General features: G+C 30.7%; 1 protein-coding gene across 3 annotated transcripts in view; it reads right to left on the reverse strand.

Moving 5' to 3' along the window:
- Window positions 1-446: 446 nt before the first annotated feature.
- LOC123869673 overlaps window positions 447-18418 on the reverse strand; it is a 143700-nt gene continuing 125728 nt past the window's right edge. For all 3 annotated transcript variants that reach the window (XM_045912661.1, XM_045912660.1, XM_045912662.1), the window contains 2 exons: window positions 3995-4150; window positions 447-3102 (listed from right to left, as the gene is read on the reverse strand). In XM_045912661.1, coding sequence (XP_045768617.1) covers window positions 2992-3102; window positions 3995-4150 — 267 coding nt within the window. In that variant the 3' untranslated portion in view covers window positions 447-2991. The remainder of the gene's footprint in view (window positions 3103-3994; window positions 4151-18418) is intronic.

The following is an 18418-nucleotide window of genomic DNA, read 5'->3' on the forward strand; positions in this document are numbered from 1 at the left end:
TCTATTAGTAATAGATTTACGGATAAATTAATATTAATGTTTGTTTTTTTCGCTTAATAAAGTTTATTATATCCGCTTGTTTGACAAACATCGATATAATAAGGCCTGGTTCCAATACATTTGCACCTAAGTTACATTACAGTTAATAACTCCGAGGGAAACACTAATTGGATATACCACGAGAAAAACATATTTTATACCTACCTTCTTATTTTATGCTTTACTATTGGGAATTTGTCCATTTCGTTTAAGGTTTGTTTTTAAAAATTGAGAGGGAACTCTGATTTTCCAGGACAAAAAGTAGCCTATGTCCGTCGCCGGGTTACAAGCTCTATACCAAATTTCATCAAAATATATATAAATAATCAGACACACTTTCGTTTATTTTAAAATATTACTTAGTATGGATGTTGTCACGTAACATTTGCTAGTCAAGTTTATTAAACAAGAATAAAATAAGTAGGTAATCTCAATCAGCGTTAACTTCGAAGTCTTATTTCAATAGGTATTTCCATTATTACAATATTTAAGTTTACTTATAAAAGTAACACCTACTAACACAAATCCATCACAATTATTTAGAATATCAGTTGATTCCATTTCGTTCTGGTTACTTTATCGATAATAATAATATTTTATCATTATTTAACTACGGAATTTATCTAATAAAATAATCTTAATTTTATTTTATTAAAATAGGTGAGTCGATTTGTCGATAAAATCTTTTCATACGATAACATTATATTATTATTAAGAAATTAATTCAATCGTTTGTAGAGATAGATTTTCGATACTTGACAACCACAGATATATTATAACGATAAATTTAAGATACTATAATCTGCATTCCTATATTATTACAATTCTTTTGAAAGGCTAATCGCTATACATAATTTAATTACAATTTAGATTTGACTAGAAATAATCAGTACCTATAGATTTACTTAGAATTATAACATGAACTTAGTTCTAAGATCGGTACTTTTACATGCGGGGCGTTTGACGTCAAGATTAAGTATTTTTCCTTTTATTTGTTTGAGAAAGTAAAACGAAGATAAAAAAAAATCATAAAACCAGTTAACGCTTGCGCAATAACATGAGACCTGTGTGATATGCGACTTCCTGTCCGCTACACATCTTACTTCCCCACGCTTGTCCATGTTGTGTTGTGTTGTTCCTTAAATTGTAAGATCAGTTTTCTGGCAACTTTAAAACTAGCAATACCTAATTATGTTAGAAGGCTCAAAAAGCCTAGATCTTAGGCCGCAGAGACACCCGCAAGTACACAATGTACTTACATTTACATTAGTGCTGTTAACTAACAACGTAAGCTACTTACTTACGTGAGTAAAACTTACAGGTGTAATTGTGGCCTTAAAACCATGTTCCAGCAGTTCCTATTTTTCAATCGTTTTTCTCTATTTCATTTCATCAAATTGAGTTGCGTTGTTTTTCACAAAAATACACAATTATTTACAAAAGTTACTCGTGGAATGCTATATTTATACATATTTTTAACTACAATTGAAGAAACACGATATTTACATGGTATGTCCTACGTACGTACGTTTTAGGTAGTGCGTACTTAGGTATAACTTAGGTTTTAGGGCCAGCGCAAACAGACGGAGTGAAGAGGAGTCAAGTCTTTTAACGACTTTGTACCTACTTTGACCGTTGAGAACAAAAAAAACCGGTCAATGCAAGAATCATCAACAGATTCCATTAATTCACAAATATTTGTCCGAAATTATACAAAGATCGAACTAGCAGTATTATGTTATAATAAAATAAATACTTATTCTGTAGCAATCAGTGTGCTTAGTATGGGATTACACATCTCACGAACGTTGATAAAATTCGAGGGTGGAATCACAATGACCTTAAAATGAACCTAAAAGTTCTTGACTAAAGCTCAAATTTAGTACCACAGATTTCAATTAATAAATAAAGTTTTCGCTTGGAGTGCTGGCTGTAGATGTCTAGATGAATTTGAGCATTAAAATAAGGCTGTTACGGTCCATTTTACCTTAACGCTATAATGGTTCGATGATCGGATACTAACAACGTTGGTGGGACGTAAAATCTCATACTAATCACACAGCTGAACCACTCTTTCGCAACCAAATACTAGTAATAATCATCATATACAATTTCAACGGAAATATATTTATAACTTCATTTTTACTTTTTCTTCTATACTTATATTAATAATAATAATTATCTCCATAAATATTATTATCTATGGAGAGTTAGGTTTTCTTTCATATTTTAAGACCCGGAATTTTTTGCTCGCGAGTTTAGTATTTATTATTATAATAGTTTTATTAGTGACTGTAGGTATACTTTTATATTGAGCACTTTAAGCCACACTATACTGATGTAAATTACTTATTTACATATATAAAACCACGTAGCTAATTTATTAATGGTAGGCATAAAACCGTCATATTTTAAGCACTTGTGCGTTTAATACTGACGTTTGTATTATTAGACTATAATATGAGCGAAGACTTTTAAAAACGTGTAAACTTCGCAAGTGGGTTTTACAATAACATACATCTTTCAAAGCGCTATGATTTGATTCATTATTTTCGAATGTCCAGGATAAAATTAAGTAGTAGATTTAGCAGTTTATAACATAGGTGGCGGGTGCATAAGAGGGGTTTTAATACTTTTGTTACACACCATTTCATACACTACTATATCTAAAGTTATAAACTCATATCTTAAAATCCAAAACATAAAATCTTGCCTTGTTCTTCTCCACATGGAGCATAATGAATAGGACAACAATATATTTGGGTCTCCGTTTAGAGATTGTATCCCTTCAACGAATTAGCCACATTATCGCTTCACATTTTTACCTTACAATAATTGCTCAGTCAACCTTCTCGCATTCTTTAAAAATAGTGAGATTCTACGATATGAATGAGTAGTTCGTGGATTCAATGCTCTTATCTAGAAGTATAACTAGTGATTTGGTAATCAGTTTCATTGCATGTTGGGCGGGCGCAGCACCGTGATGCAGATCGACCCGCGAAGTATCCGCAACAAATCTATCACTTCTGGGGTCTTCATTGACGTTACGTTTTCATCGTTTACCTGCAACAAAAAATAATATTTGTAGCATTTTTTTTTTAATATTTAGTAGATATTTAAAAATTAATAGGTTTCGTAACATCGATTATAATATAGTTTTACCACACGAATGTCGTTTATACATAAAACCACAAGTCTATTTTTGCTTACGAGACCTAGATAATGGACAGACGTTTATACGGAATTATCTTCCCAATATTTCTCCTTTAATTTTTTGTTTTAGTCACAGTATAGTCATAAGTTATTAGGATCAATCTTTATTAAACGCTGAGTGCCAGTTAACCTAGGTAATAATTACCTATATTGTTCAGAGCACCATGCTCTGCGCAAAATAAAGTTTTGAAAGGGACAGTGCGACCTTTCATCGTCATTTTAGTTTAGCTTTTATAGCAAGAACTTTACACTCTGACGTTATTGTGTTTTAACGCTCGAATTCCATCAACGTTGGTGAGCAGTAAAATCTCATACTAACCCTACAGTATCTACTATGAAAATTCTGTGCTATATGAATGCAGCATCAAATGCATTGCTAGTGAGCTCCACATACCCGCTCTTGAGCGGAATGCGTAATTGCATTTTTACCAACGGAAAAAAGGCTAAACCTGAGCAAAAAATAGAAATACATTTTTTTTTATCCAATAAAATTTTTGAATCGCCAAATGCATCTACCAGTAGATCGGAATACCTTTTCTAAAAAAGATTGTAGAGGCTTCTTGAAGAAACATCACCGCGCCTCAGCCTGCCGTATCTCGCGGCGACGCTGTCGCTATACACAGCGGAGATGTAGCTCTGGCCTGAATCCGGATGGCTCTGGACGCTGAACCCCAGCTGAATGTTCCAGCTGCGGTTCAGTTCCACAGTTACTATCTATACTATCTACTATAAAGGAGCCTACTTGAAGAATGACGTCACCGCGCCTCAGCCTGCCATCTCTCGCGGCGACGCTGTCGCTGTAAACAGCGGAGATGTAGCTTTGGCCCGAATCCGGATGGCTCTGGACGCTGAACCCCAGCCGACTGTTCCAGCCGCGGTTCAGTTCCACAGTCACTATCTGAAACGGAAAACTGCATTATTAACACCATTACAATATTTGGCTAGCAAGATTTTTTATTCCAATAATTTTTCCTATGTTGTCCTCAGTAGGGTAAAATTGGGAGTTGTAGCTCACGTCTCTAGATAAAGCGCGGCGCGTCTAGCGGTGTAGCTGCACCGCGCCGCGCATCGTATAGACGTGAGCTACAACTTCCAATTTCACGATCGATGTTAAATATAATCAGTAACAAGAGAATGATCAGGTTGTCACAAACTCCTCGAAGATGATTCAATGGTGATATTATTCTTGGATAGCCTACTTATCGCTATTGACATCTCATTTTAGAATTATTTGGATTTATATAAGTAATCGTTTATTTTAAATCGTTCAACAAATTACTTTTAATGTGTCAATTTCAGATAAATCCTAATGACTCAGCTTTATAAGGTTATTTATGAAAATCAGACGGTTTTAGTTACACATTAATCAGCTGATGGTATCAAGTCAACATACTTATTATTTATTCTTAATACGCGTGCGGAAACTTTAAGACCTTGATAATAAATGTTGGATTTCTTTGAGATCGTTGATATCAGAATACCATCGTATTCCTTATAGTTTAATATATGTACATGATGCAGCCCACACAAATTCCATTTTACAATAACAACGTCAACTAAATCATTAACTTTTAATATCATTTTTATTTGTTTATAATTATGATGATTACTTTGAGTTTTTGAAAAGGAATGACTTTCTTAGACCATGTACATGAATAAACTAAAGTCGTATTAATCAACAACTAATAAAAATATTGACTATACTTTGCTAGTCATACTTATATTACTAATCAACCCTTAACAAAAGGAAAGTAAATAAAAACTACTAGATATATATTTTTTTAGAAAATTTTATTATCGAGACACCATTTTCTTAAAACAAGCACGTTTTTTAATGCACATATTGAAGGATGGTATAAACAACTAAACACATCACTATTCGTTTCGTATTGTTCATACAAACTTAATAAGCTAGGGCAAGATTTATCTTCCAAATTATAAACACTATCGCAACCAAACATTTTCGATATCCACTGCACTTTTTCTACACCTTTAGCATAAACACGTTTATTATTTAAATAATTATTCATGTTTACATAATCTTTGTAGTTTAAGTATGAAATAAAACCTTCTTTCCAATGTATTCCTCTGTTTTTTTCTATCCAACAAACTTGTTTTCTTTCCGTTTTCGTTAAATTATAAAATGGGTATGGTGGCTTGATTAAATAAGTCTGGATATGGTTATTACACAATATAGCTATTTCTTTTACTATAAACTCATTGGAATCCGTCTTGAATCCTTGTACATCAATGATGACACTCATGACAACTTGCGAACAATATTACTTAAGGGTTTATATTCAAAGAGGCGATCGTTTATTATAAGACAATATGCTGATGTTTTATCCGGGATATCTTGCGAACTTTCAATTTCCAAACGTACGTCTACAGGTCCTGTCTTTAAATTCTCGTTTTGTCTTGAACAGTCAATTACAAACAGTGGTGCCTTTTCTTTAAATGTGATCAGATCAAACAACGGGTCAACAGGAAGATTATAATAAGACTGACGAAATTGAGTGTACATTTCGTATAATATACTGTATTTATTTTCATCAAATTTCAAATTAAGTGAATCGTATGGGTAATACTGTGAATTTAAAAACAGTGTTACATTCGTTAATTTGCAATGATCAAATATAGAACTATCATTAGTCTTACTGTTTTTCCTATTAGTTTGTAGACCAAAAATAACATATCGAGGCTTTTCAAGTTGAGAAGTAGTTTTAATTGACCACGAATGTTTTGTAGTTTTAGGAAGTAAAGGATATTCATATAAATCCCAATTTCTGAATGCTATTTGAATAGGTTTGTCTTTTTCTAAATACTTAAGTAGTGAGAGTCTTTCACGATCCGAAACTTTTATATGCGGCACACGCCACTGAATTGTTCGTACTTCTATATCTATATTATCATCCTTGTGAATTGTTACACTATTTAAATTACTATTACTTCTATTCAGAATAAGTTCATGTTTACAGTTTATAATAATTTTATTATAATCCTCGGCAAATCCCATTATTTTATTCAATGGTATAACAGCATTAAAATATCCCTCTGTCATTTTAAAACCATCCATTTGCCAACCCCACAATGCTGCGACTTTGCTATCCCCCTCATTCATCGATATGTATGATTTTAATGTTGTGGTTATTCCAGGGTTTCTTACGCGATCTATTTCAATACCGTTCATTTCATACCTTATGTCTTGAAATAGAAACATAACAGGGTTATTAGTAAAATTTACAGGTTTCTTTATTTCTTTCCCCGATTGATCTTTTCCAGTCACTGTGGCAAAGCCTTCAACATAAATTGAACTATTACATGGTAATATGTATATGTCTTGCTGATGTATTGGAATGCGAATTTCATCATTTTCTTTAAAGCTGTTATTGTATGGATTGTACGTGTGGATCTCATAACTTTCGATAGAATTATCGAATACTGGGGTGTTATTAATATTTAGAATATTCATACTTTGAATCCGAGTGATCGGAGAAAATCTTTGTTTCTTTTTGTTACAATATTACGATTTGCTTTAATACGTGTACGCGCTCTAGTAGCAGGCAAATGATTGATTCTTTTCACCTCATATCCAAGTGTTTTATTAAACACTATCATTTTGCTCTACGTAAATGAAGTCTCAGTTGGATATTTTCTTCTCTAAAATCAATATTGTTACCGTTTTCGTCAATGATTTTAACAGTTACGGATGATATATTACTCTTATTAACAGGAAGATAAATAATATTTTTTGGAATTTCTATATATCGATATCCTGGAGGAACGTTAGGAATAAATTCATGAATAATATGTGATGCAAACCCATTATTAAATGATCCGAATATAAGATCACATTCGATCCTGATGACAGACAAGGGAAGAATGTTAACTGGATTAACAGACTCATGCCATTTATTTGCTTCAAGTTTTACATTTGGGAAACCAAGTAAGCGTCCTAAACTGTTTTCTACGTCAAAATGTACAGTTTTGGAACAAAAAAGCGAGCATGTTAAAGTATTATTATTTGGTTTTATTTCAATTTCACAGTTGTCTAACTTACTCGCAAGATATTCTCTTATGTCATATAAATCATAAGTACCATATGGAATTTTTAAATATTTACATTCATCACCATATGCAAATATGTTATTGCTATGATTTATGTTTGGTATTGAGTTCAGAGCAGAAAAATATAATAAACCGCATTCATATTCACCATCGAGAATAAGAGGAGGTTGAAAAAATGATTCCAACACAGATTTGTGCCCGGTAATAGTGATTGTTACAGACATGATCGTAAACTAAATATTTACTGATTTTACTGAACTATTTATACATTTTATTTTGTGTATTCCAAAAACTTCTTAAAAACTTTATACATAGATGACCGCAGTTATAAGGATGACTACCTTGAAAATTTTTGTAATTATAACTCATACCAGTTCCTAAATATTGAATTAACTCTTTAGGTGGTTTTAAATTTCCATAGCTGTCAAAGTATTGAATTTCATTATTTACTTTTGCATAGGCTACCCAATGAGAGCCAGGATTATTGGAGCTATCCAAATTAACTATACCACATTCTTTTCGAAAAGGATGTTTTGGCATCTCATCTCTCATAAACACCCCTCGAAAGTAAGGAATGTCTTGCGAATGGTTGATGATGTCGATATTGGTGAGCGCTCGTTTGGGTAGCCTTTCTCTTAGTTTTTTTCATTTGAAATGTAAATTCCTAAACTTCCTCTATGCGGTTTGATATGCAAACCTTTGCCTATATGGAGGGTTTCCATTTTTTCATGATGCCTCTTTAATTCTGTAAAACGTTTTTTAGCGTCTTTCAAATCATTTATAACTTTAGCGATTCCCGCAGCACCACCAGCTAAGCTACCCGCAGCAGATAATCCGGCAAAAATAGGTATCAAAGGAAGTACTCCACCAGTTTTTGGAATTGGTATAATTCGAGGAAGTTTTATTGACGAGTCTTTAGTCAATTCTTTAGCCGCTGCTATGGCTAATTCTATAGCCATTTTCTTACATTTGGGTTTCATTTTTTGCACATGCTTTTTTGCATGAGCAACAACATGTTTAAAGTGTTTTTTCAAACCAGTGCCTGAAGCGGATTTTTTTGGCGACACTGTTTTAGAATTGTTGGCTTTACTAGTCAGTCCCGACCCGGTATACAATTTAGCTATCATAGCTTTATTAACTAAATTTGCTGCTATCTTTTCTCCCAAAGTTGCATCAGATGCTAAAGCACGTTGCTTAGCCCTTTTCATCAATATTTTATCAGCCTTATGACGATCACTTAATGAAGTTGACAAGTCGTATGCAATATCGTGTTGTTTACAATATTCATCCAATTTATTTACACCTTGATCTCCCCGTGCAAGCCTTTTATACAATTTTGTACCAGCACCACAGTAATTATATCCAGGTAGATGAAGTTCAAATGGTAAATGATTTATAAACCAATTGAGAATACTGCTCTCTTTCATTACTTTTATTACAATGAATGTAAAATAACTATACTATCACTTAAATAACAATAAATAAATTGGGAACTGGTTAGTTATAAAATATTCGTTCTATCTATCCAACTATTTTCACTCGATGGAAATCCTAACCACTTTACAAATATCTTGTTTCCTTTTCTTTTTAAAACTTTTTCAATAAGATAGACATTAGGATTTTCTGTTTTTTGAAGTTCTTCTGCATAAAATGAGCCCAAAATTGGCTGATGTTTAGCATCTTCTATAAGGTAAGTAACAGGATTCGTTTTCTGTACTTTTTTAATACGGAATATTTCGGTGGACCAATTAGGAGTGTAACCTTTTTCAAAAACACCTTTATACTTACTAATCCGCACAAAATCTCCAACTTTTAAATTTCTCTTCTTAAGGATTTTTAACTGTTTTCCTACATTAAATCTTTGAAGTATAAGTTTCTTATTATTTTCATTAACTGCGTTAGGAGATAAACCGATCGTTCTATGTTTAGAGGTGTTATAATTTTCAACTATTTCTTCTAGCACACCTTTAGTCCAAGTGTAGTTTCCTTGGAAACTGAATTGTTTATACATTTTATTTTTTAAAGTTCTTATAAGTCTTTCAACTATAGAAGCTTTTTTAGTGGAATATGTAGAATAATGATTGATGTTAAACTTTTTGACTATCTTTTTAAAATTTTCGTTGTAAAACTCAGTTCCAAAATCTGTTTGAAGGTTTTTTGGAATACGTCCTTTCTTTAATATAGATTCAAACGCTTTAGAGACCTGATCTTTATTTTTAAACTTTAGTGGAAATGCCCAAGCATATTTTGAGAATGTATCAATTACAACTAAAATATATTTATAACCTGAATTTTGTTTCGAAAGAGATTTCATATCAATCAAGTCAGCTTGCCATAAATCGTCTATATCTCTCATGACAACATGTCGACGAGGAAAGTTTACTCTTGCATTTTTATGTATTTCATTTACGACGCTGTTTTTGCTCATGTTTTACTTTACTAGCCTCGGTGATTTCGATCAAATTACTTACTTTAATATTTATTTCTGTAATAAACTGATTAATTGATGATATTTTTTTTGAAAGATTCTCTGCCAAAACATCTACGTATTCTTTTGTAACACAATCGTTAGAATCTACCGGCTGCGCAAGATTTTTTACTCTTTTATGCTGAGCATCCAAATTATTGTTTGTACACTTCAAAGCGCATTCTAATAACACTCCTTTCATTCTTCGCATCTTATTAACATGATGTCCAAACTTATCAACTTTCATGTTCAACCTGCTTATCAATACTGAACACGCTCCATAAATGTGCTTTCTTTTATTCTTTTATTATACCCGCTTCTTTTAACTCTTCAATAATCGAAAGAATTTCATTATCATGATTAGTGTTGCCAGCGTCTCTGGACGCAATAATCAATCTTAATCTTTCAATTAACTCATTTGGATCATCCCAATAGATGAGATCAGTATCAGTTTTGTATTTCTTTAAAACTGGTAGCCTACCACCGTACTTTAATTTGTTTGTTTCACACATATCCTTTTCATAAAATAATGGTTTGATGATTTGAGAATATTTTTTTCCTTTGTCACCTTTAATTTGATTAGCAGGATTGTAATCCCTTTTATGAGCACTAGTACTAATTAAGATATCTTTATATGTGATTTTATCACTTTCAGTTACTTTATTCAAGTTTGGTTTATTTCTTAATAAAAGTTCTATTAAACCAGCAGTTAGTTCATAACTTTTATCATCAATAGTAATAAAAGTTAATTTGTTTGAAGACATATCATCTACAGTTGAAAATTTGACGGGGGTATTTCCTATCATCAATTTTTTGTTAATGCGACGTATACCAAATGGTATAGATACATTGCTTTGCTCGCCAAACAGATCATTGTCTGCCAGTGTTTCGGAAATGTTGACTTCATCATTTAGAAATTCCAAAGGTTCAGACATTTCCTCTTGTTTTTTCGGATTTTCTTCAAAGTTATTATCGTTGTGAGTAATTTCAATATCACCATCTTGTTTTGAGTTTATATTTGGAATTTCAGGCGATTGATTATTTTCAACACTTGCGTTGTTACAATTAGTTTCATGATAAGATTTGTTTGTAGCATATTTACTTAGTGTAACAATTGCTTTCAAAGGATCAGACAGTGGTTTAAATATTTTTTTCCGCCTCAGTTCTAACTCTTCATCTTCATCACGTAATCTTTTTACTTTACTTTTAATAGCCTTTACTGATTTAATTAACTCTTTTTTCAAACTTGTTTCCATTTCTTTTTTTAATTATTTTACACAACCATTGAACTATGTAGTAAAAATTAAAATGAAACTAATTTTAAATTACAATCTGTTTAAATAATTTCATTCAAAATTTTACAAAAACGTCGAAAGATTTTCTATATCTACCGTTATTTAATTCACAATCTTTGTTAATTATTAAACATGTGTATGGATCTTTCCATATATCTGAACATAATTTTTTGAAGTCTGACCAAGTCATGTCAGAATTGACATGTTCGTTATAGATGTGTTTCAAATTTATATCATCTTGTTTAAAAATTATTAAAAAATTTACGTTATCTCGAATTAATTGTTTTGGTATCTTAGAATATGTTTGAGTCAAATAAAAACAGTCGATGTTCTTATGTCTACCCATTGAAAAATAATCTCGGATATTTACTTGGTTCTCGCAAGTAACATCATCAAAAATAAATACAGAATTTTTCAAGGCTTCAGTAGGAGGAATAACCTCTTTATCATCTTTGAAGGTAAAGAGCTTAACAGCTGGAACCATACTTAAAACTTTATTCAAAAAACAATATTTTGGTTGAAATGTTGTTTTAGAATATAGGTAAACATTTTGAAACTTGAGACCATTTTGATGTAGTAATAAGCTTAACATTGTGTTTGTTTTGCCACAATTTGACGGCCCACATATTATACAGCGAATCGTATCGGGCAATAGCAAACTATGCCTTTTTTGGATTGATGACGCTTCTATATTTAAATTGTTAATTTCCAATGTTACTGGTTGTTTGATCAACTTCATTGTGTTTTCTGTTAAAAAAGATAAAATCCTGTTATAAAGTCTTCACATTATATTCTATATAATTTTATAACTAAAATGTAACATAATGTTAATAACCAATTTAAAGAAATGACACCATACACGTGTAAACTCGGAATGCGTTGCTGTGTCACTAAAGATTTGTTTTCACTTTGCTCAAATTACCCATTTGAGAATACAAGATTATATAAGATTTTACTATCGATGCATGTTCATTCCTGTTACAGCTCTCGGGAAAAACTTGGAATGTGATGCTGTGTCACTAAAGCATTATGTTTTCGTTTTGCTCAAATTACATCGTTTTAGATCGCAAGACAGTATTAGATTAATTATTATTTATTAAAGCTTCATTCCTGCTACAGCTCCCGAAGAAAACAGTAGCCGCGCTCATAATTTTATCATAATAAATATCGAGTATTTTACTTGGTAAGTTATTATAATTATTTTATAACAATGTGCTGACTTTTAATAAAGCATGTATTTTTTTACCGTTATTTATTAATTATTTTTCTTTTTGTTTCAGAATTATGTCGACTCCTATCTTACCCAACGAAAATCTAACAAATCCTTTTTACTACGCACAAGATGTAAACGGGTTCGCGGAAACTGAATTTCAGAGACTTTGCGAGGATTTAGCTCAAAAACAAGCAGCAGAACCAGTTCAAGCATCTAGTAAGGAGATGAAAAAAAAGAAAAAATGCAGTTTATCACTATTGAAGCCTGTTTCACCCCCGACTTCTACATCAACATCCTATGTTATTCGCAAAGCAACTGGAAGACGGCTTCATTTAATAAAAATAAATATTTATGGACTAAATGGAGGAGAACAAGATGAAAATATAAATGGTGATACTCCTAGTGTTAGTGCACAGTATGTAGTCAAGGATAATTACGATGAAGTTATGGATGCTACAGAAAATTTGATAGGTAAAATAATGTCAAAAATTACTCACTCCATATAAATGTGAACTATTGTTGAAATGTAATTTGCTTATTTTTAAATATCATCATATTTTTTGTTTATAAAAATAGTGTTTTTTAGAGTAAGGAGCTGTAGCATGAATTCATTATTTATGAAATAAACGTGGTTAAAAGAATAAAATTGTTTTTTTAAATTTTAAACTATTAATTGAAAACATTATGATTGTACTAAGTACCTAATAATATTAACGTATTCCATGTAAATATTAGGTAGTACAATCAAGTTTTTTCAAATATTTCAAGGGTTCGATTCCCTTCAATGTAAAGGTTTTTTTAATTTTGCTTAATGTTTGCTTACTGCATTTTCATTTCTTGACCAAGGTGATAAGGATATAATGTTGAAATTGAAGGTCTATATAAACAAACGTAAAGGTCAGTAAGCAAACATTATCACCTGCTATGATATCACTATAACTCAAGTTATTGATCTCGATAAATATAAAAATAAAAAACTAAAAGGTAAAATAATAAAATGACAGTGATGATGAGTAGTAAATATTTATTTCAATATTTGCATGCATACATGAACAATCAAAATTGCACAATAATGAATAACATAAAATCTTGTACAAATTAACAACTAAAAAATTGTACTGTAGTGCCCCCACGGCAACGTTTTAAATTGCTTCTTTAAAATTTGTCTTTTATCATCTTCACTATTTAAAACTAACTTATTAATTTTTTGGGTATATACATTATGATTTTTAGATCTAATAACACACATATTCTTTCTGACTGATTGATTGTAGTATAACACATTTTTGTATTTATCTATATCCAACCTTTTGGTAACAGATGTTGTCACTCCTTTTGCCTTTTTAATAGACATTTTTTGTGATTCAATACAATACAATTTTGCTCGTAAGCCAACAAATTCAACAATAACATCTCCACCCATCTCATCTTTAAAAAACCCCGGAATTTTCATATTTGCTTGAGGGATATTGTAAACATTTTTATTGCTAAAATTGCTGGTATCGAAAAACTTAATATTCTTTTTCATGTCTGAATAAAAATCATCAGTATATATGCGATATAGTAAGCTATCAGTATCAGTATAACAAAGTTCAATATTTTCTTTATATAATGGTTTCATTATAGAATAGTGAAAGTTATATAAATGTGTTTTAGCTAACTCTAAAACAGTAAACCCCACATAAATTGGTCTATCCAAAATTAATTTCGTTTGTTCTAATTGGATTGCAACCAAATTATCTGTAAATATCGACAAACATTTAAAGTTAGGCGCACTTACATACTTTTCTGCTCCAATAATCCTGTTTGTCTTATTATTCTTATCTGTCCATGTATTAACAAGTTTTACATTTACTTGTTTTCTTTTATTTTCTATGGTTTTACCAAAAATAGCATTATTTTGTTTTTTGAAAAAGTCTTTTTCAAATTCAGACTCTGCTTTTTGCCTCAAAGAGGTATTCAATTCAATATATGGTTTCAAAAATTCTTTTTGTTCAAATGATAGAATTCTATGAATTTTTAACAATTTTAGACCGTTTTTAAGACATTCTTTTAAATGGATGTAGTGAATAACATAGGAACATTTGTCGTATAAATTTGCAATAAGCTTGGCATTTCTATGACCAAAAGGTGTAAATTTTTCAGCAGCAAATGGTAAATCTGAGTGAGCGTCATGTATTTCAGATGGATAACTAAGATCTACTTCAAGTATATAACCAATGTTACTATCAACAGTAATAGAATCAATTTCAAAAGTCTCAATTTGGTCTTTGTTCAAAAATTTAAAATTACTTGTAGGAAGTTTCATCATCATTGCATAACCATACAGGTTCACACAGTCTAAATATACCAAAAAGCTACTTGATTTGTTGATATCATAGTCAGACATATATTTATTGTTAGCTTTAGCATACCTTAAAGAACACTGAGCTAGACCACCTCGTATACCTTTTTCAATCATTTGATACATCTCCACATCAGTTATAAGGTCTAATTTTACATTGGTATGCAAAAGCATTGCATCCCAACTTAAAGAAGGTGAAGAAACATAATAGCACGGATCTAAGCAATAGGTTGCCAAGCTAATTTTTCTGAATTTTTCAAAACTATCTGCTAGTAATAGTACATCACATTTTAAATATAAATCTGTATATTCGCCTAAATTTTTTATTTTAAAAGTTTTCCAAACTTTCAATGCATGTTTATAATCTTCTTCCGAAATAAGTTCTGAAGTAAGTTTATTAAAAAAATGTTTTCGTTTTGGTAACTCAGTTTCATCGTAACGTTTTAAAGAGTCTATATAATCATAGCAGTACACACCCTTTCTGCAAATCAAATCAAATAAATACTGATCACTGTAATACCTACGCAAGTTTACGAAGTCGTCTTGATGTAAAGATCTAGCTAATTTATCTAAGCTACAACTGAGAAAATTAAAAGAATCGATGAATTTCAGCTGAGCAGCAGTTTTTGAATCAATTGATATAAATTTTGTGAAAGATATGTATTTTTCTTTATTTTTTGGAATAATATTTATACGACCATTAATACTCGCTAACTCTTTAATAAAAAGATGGCAATCGTAATTACTTAAATTATGAAATATAATAGGTATAAAAGGACATTTCTTTGCACTCAAGTTGCAAATGTTGTGAGCCGCGCCTCTATATTCCCCTGTAAAATGATCGTGATCTGCTACAATTTTATCTGTGGATGTAAATTTTTGTTTACATATACAGCAAACTTTTGCATTATGAAAACATTTCTTTTCAGTTTCAGTAAGTAGTTTCATGGGATTATTTTCTAACAAAATTGCATGTAATCGTTTGACATCATTTGAAATTGTTTCTACAAATTTTTGAGCACAGTTAGCTCCTATGTATGAAACCAGTTCATTAAGTTCAGGTTTAGATTCACAACAAATATAGTACGCGAAAGATGTGGCTTCATGAACCTGTATGGTTTCAGTATGCCCAGATTTACTTTTATCAGAATATTCTCTTAATAAACTTTCAAAATCACCATAAATCACAATTGGTATTCTTTGAGTTCTTTCATAATTATCAAAATATAATTTACTATTTTTCTCTGGAAGAACAGTTTTAATTCTAGCACAATTATGTTTGCATAATTTTTCTTCTGAATTGAAATAAATGAAGCACTCCTCACATAAAAAAATTTTAGACTTATTTTTAGTAAGTTGACTATGAACCAACCGTTCAAAGTTTCTTATCAAACAAAAATGTCTTTTATTGTTTTTAGTAATGTAAAGCAAATTAACATGAACAAGTTTACGCTTGCTGGTTTTGTACAGAGGTCCGTTAATATCACCATTTTTTTCTAAACTGTATATATTAACACTTATGTCAGAATTATTTTTTTCAAATAATGTGATATCCTCAAAAGATGGTGGAAACGACATACCATCTGTTTTTAAAACTTTTGAATAATGAGGATATGAAGATACTCTATTACAGTTTTTATCGGTGGGATACATATGTGCTAATATACTCCACAGAAAACACTTATCATCACTATTTTTAATATTTACACAAGATCTAGTTTTCAGAATTTTTATTGGTAGTGGAATATAGGAGCCTGTCCTTAAAGGATTATATTTATTAATGTTTACTTCTAAATTATTCAAAGAGTCAAAAGACCAGCCTGATTCTGAATGTTCAAACTCTGATAATTTGTTAAGCAGGCTTTTTACACACTCTAAATATATATTTTTTATGTTTGTGGATTGAAAAATTTGTACATATTTAGTATTAAACGACTTCAAAGATTTTTCATTATTTTTTGGCAAAGTAAAAGTCGCAAATAGTTCAAAATTTATTTTAAGAGCATTATGTTTCTCAAGACTTCTTTTTACTAAATTACATATCGTATTTACAACTTCAGATAAAAATTGCTCAGGTAACAAAATTTTTTTTGATGGACATACACGATAGCTTAGTATTCTGTTCTTAAAAGCAGTTCCAATTATTTGAACATTATCGAATTCTGTGCGAAGTAAACAATTAGACTTATGTATATAACTTTTCTTATGTGAAAAGTATTTTGGCACTGTTATATTACAAATATCACAAAAAGTCATTATGAGATTATACTAAGTAAGAGTACTTATTATTTGAAGTTAGTAAAATGCAGTTAAAATTTTCATGCTGGGTATAGTGTAGGTTTAACCCCTTTAAAATCTTCCTTAGCAGCAGCGACCAAGCGATTCGTTGCCTGCCAAATTTCTGAGTTGGTATCCATACATGACTTATAAGTAAAAAGGGCGTGACGCCATCGATTACCCGGGCTTATCTTTGATGCTTCAGCAGCGTTATAGATGCGGAGTTCTAAGTAATAATCGCCTTCCGTTATTAATTTCTCTGGTTTTCGCTGGGTAGAATACCCAGATGCTATTTTTTTTGTGATAAAATTTTTAAGTGGTTCAAGCTTTTGCACCACTTCTTCTTCGTACTGAAAAGACAAAAATAATATTTTTAGTTATTAAAAAATATTAACTCAGTTAATAAAATGTTTATTAATAAATAGGTTTCCATCAATAAATTCAACAACCCAGAGTTGAGTTGCGAAACCTCCCCTAAAGCTAACAATTTATTTGATCCAGCTCAAGAATCGAACTTGAGACCTTAGGCTCCATATTCAAACGTGCTAAGCTAATATTAACTAATAATTAAATAATTAAATATAATGATGTAAAAAAACCATTAATATCTTCTTAAAGGGTTTAGTTGATGCTTATATTCAGTCAGAATTCTAATATTTCTTGAAAACAATTGTAATAATATTATATTTACAGTAAAAATAAAGTGTAATAACTCACCTCAGACTCCCATGAAGGACGTGCAGCCTTGACAGGCTTTTTTTGAAGCGCTTTCTTACGCTTTACAGGTGGTTCCGGTTCAGATTCTGAATCTGACTGCCGCTTTTTTGATTTCTTCAATTTATTGAGTGATTTACTCTTTGAAGTTGAATTTGAAGTTATAGGTAATTCGTCATCCGAATTAAAAGGATTATTACTAAAGTTCGAAGCCCTGTTATAGAAAAAACATTTTTTTAATGTTGTTACATCATACTATTAACTAGTTCTGAAACAATTAAAGATTTTTTGGTGAAATGAAATTTAAACATGTATGTACTTAATGTAACTTTTTAAAATACTATTAGGTAAGAAGTTAATATTAAAAAAAATATTATTTCTCTGTAGATGCAACAACTCTTTCATTAAAATATGTAAAAAATAAAAAAAATAAAAAAATACATACATACTGAAGCTAAACAACTGCTTTTTGAAATTTAAAAAATGATTTTTTAAGTGAATTAAGTAAACGTTTGCTCGTTGAAGTGCTCACAAAAGAAATGCGTAGTGAAAACAGTGCTTACAGAATTTAGGTTCTTCTAATAGTCAATCAATAAAGTCAAAAGTTCATAGTATTTGCATAGAATAATGACTCTTAAACATAAAAGTAATTAGAATGACATTCAAAGATCTCATTATTACACACATACATAAGATGCCGCATGCATGTTTAGGATTCCCTATTAGGAAGCAAACTGCAAATATGCAATCCTGCAATACGAGTCATTAGACACCGAAAAAGAATCACT

Source organism: Maniola jurtina, chromosome 11, assembly GCF_905333055.1.
Source record: "Maniola jurtina chromosome 11, ilManJurt1.1, whole genome shotgun sequence".
Classification (NCBI taxonomy): domain Eukaryota; kingdom Metazoa; phylum Arthropoda; class Insecta; order Lepidoptera; family Nymphalidae; genus Maniola; species Maniola jurtina.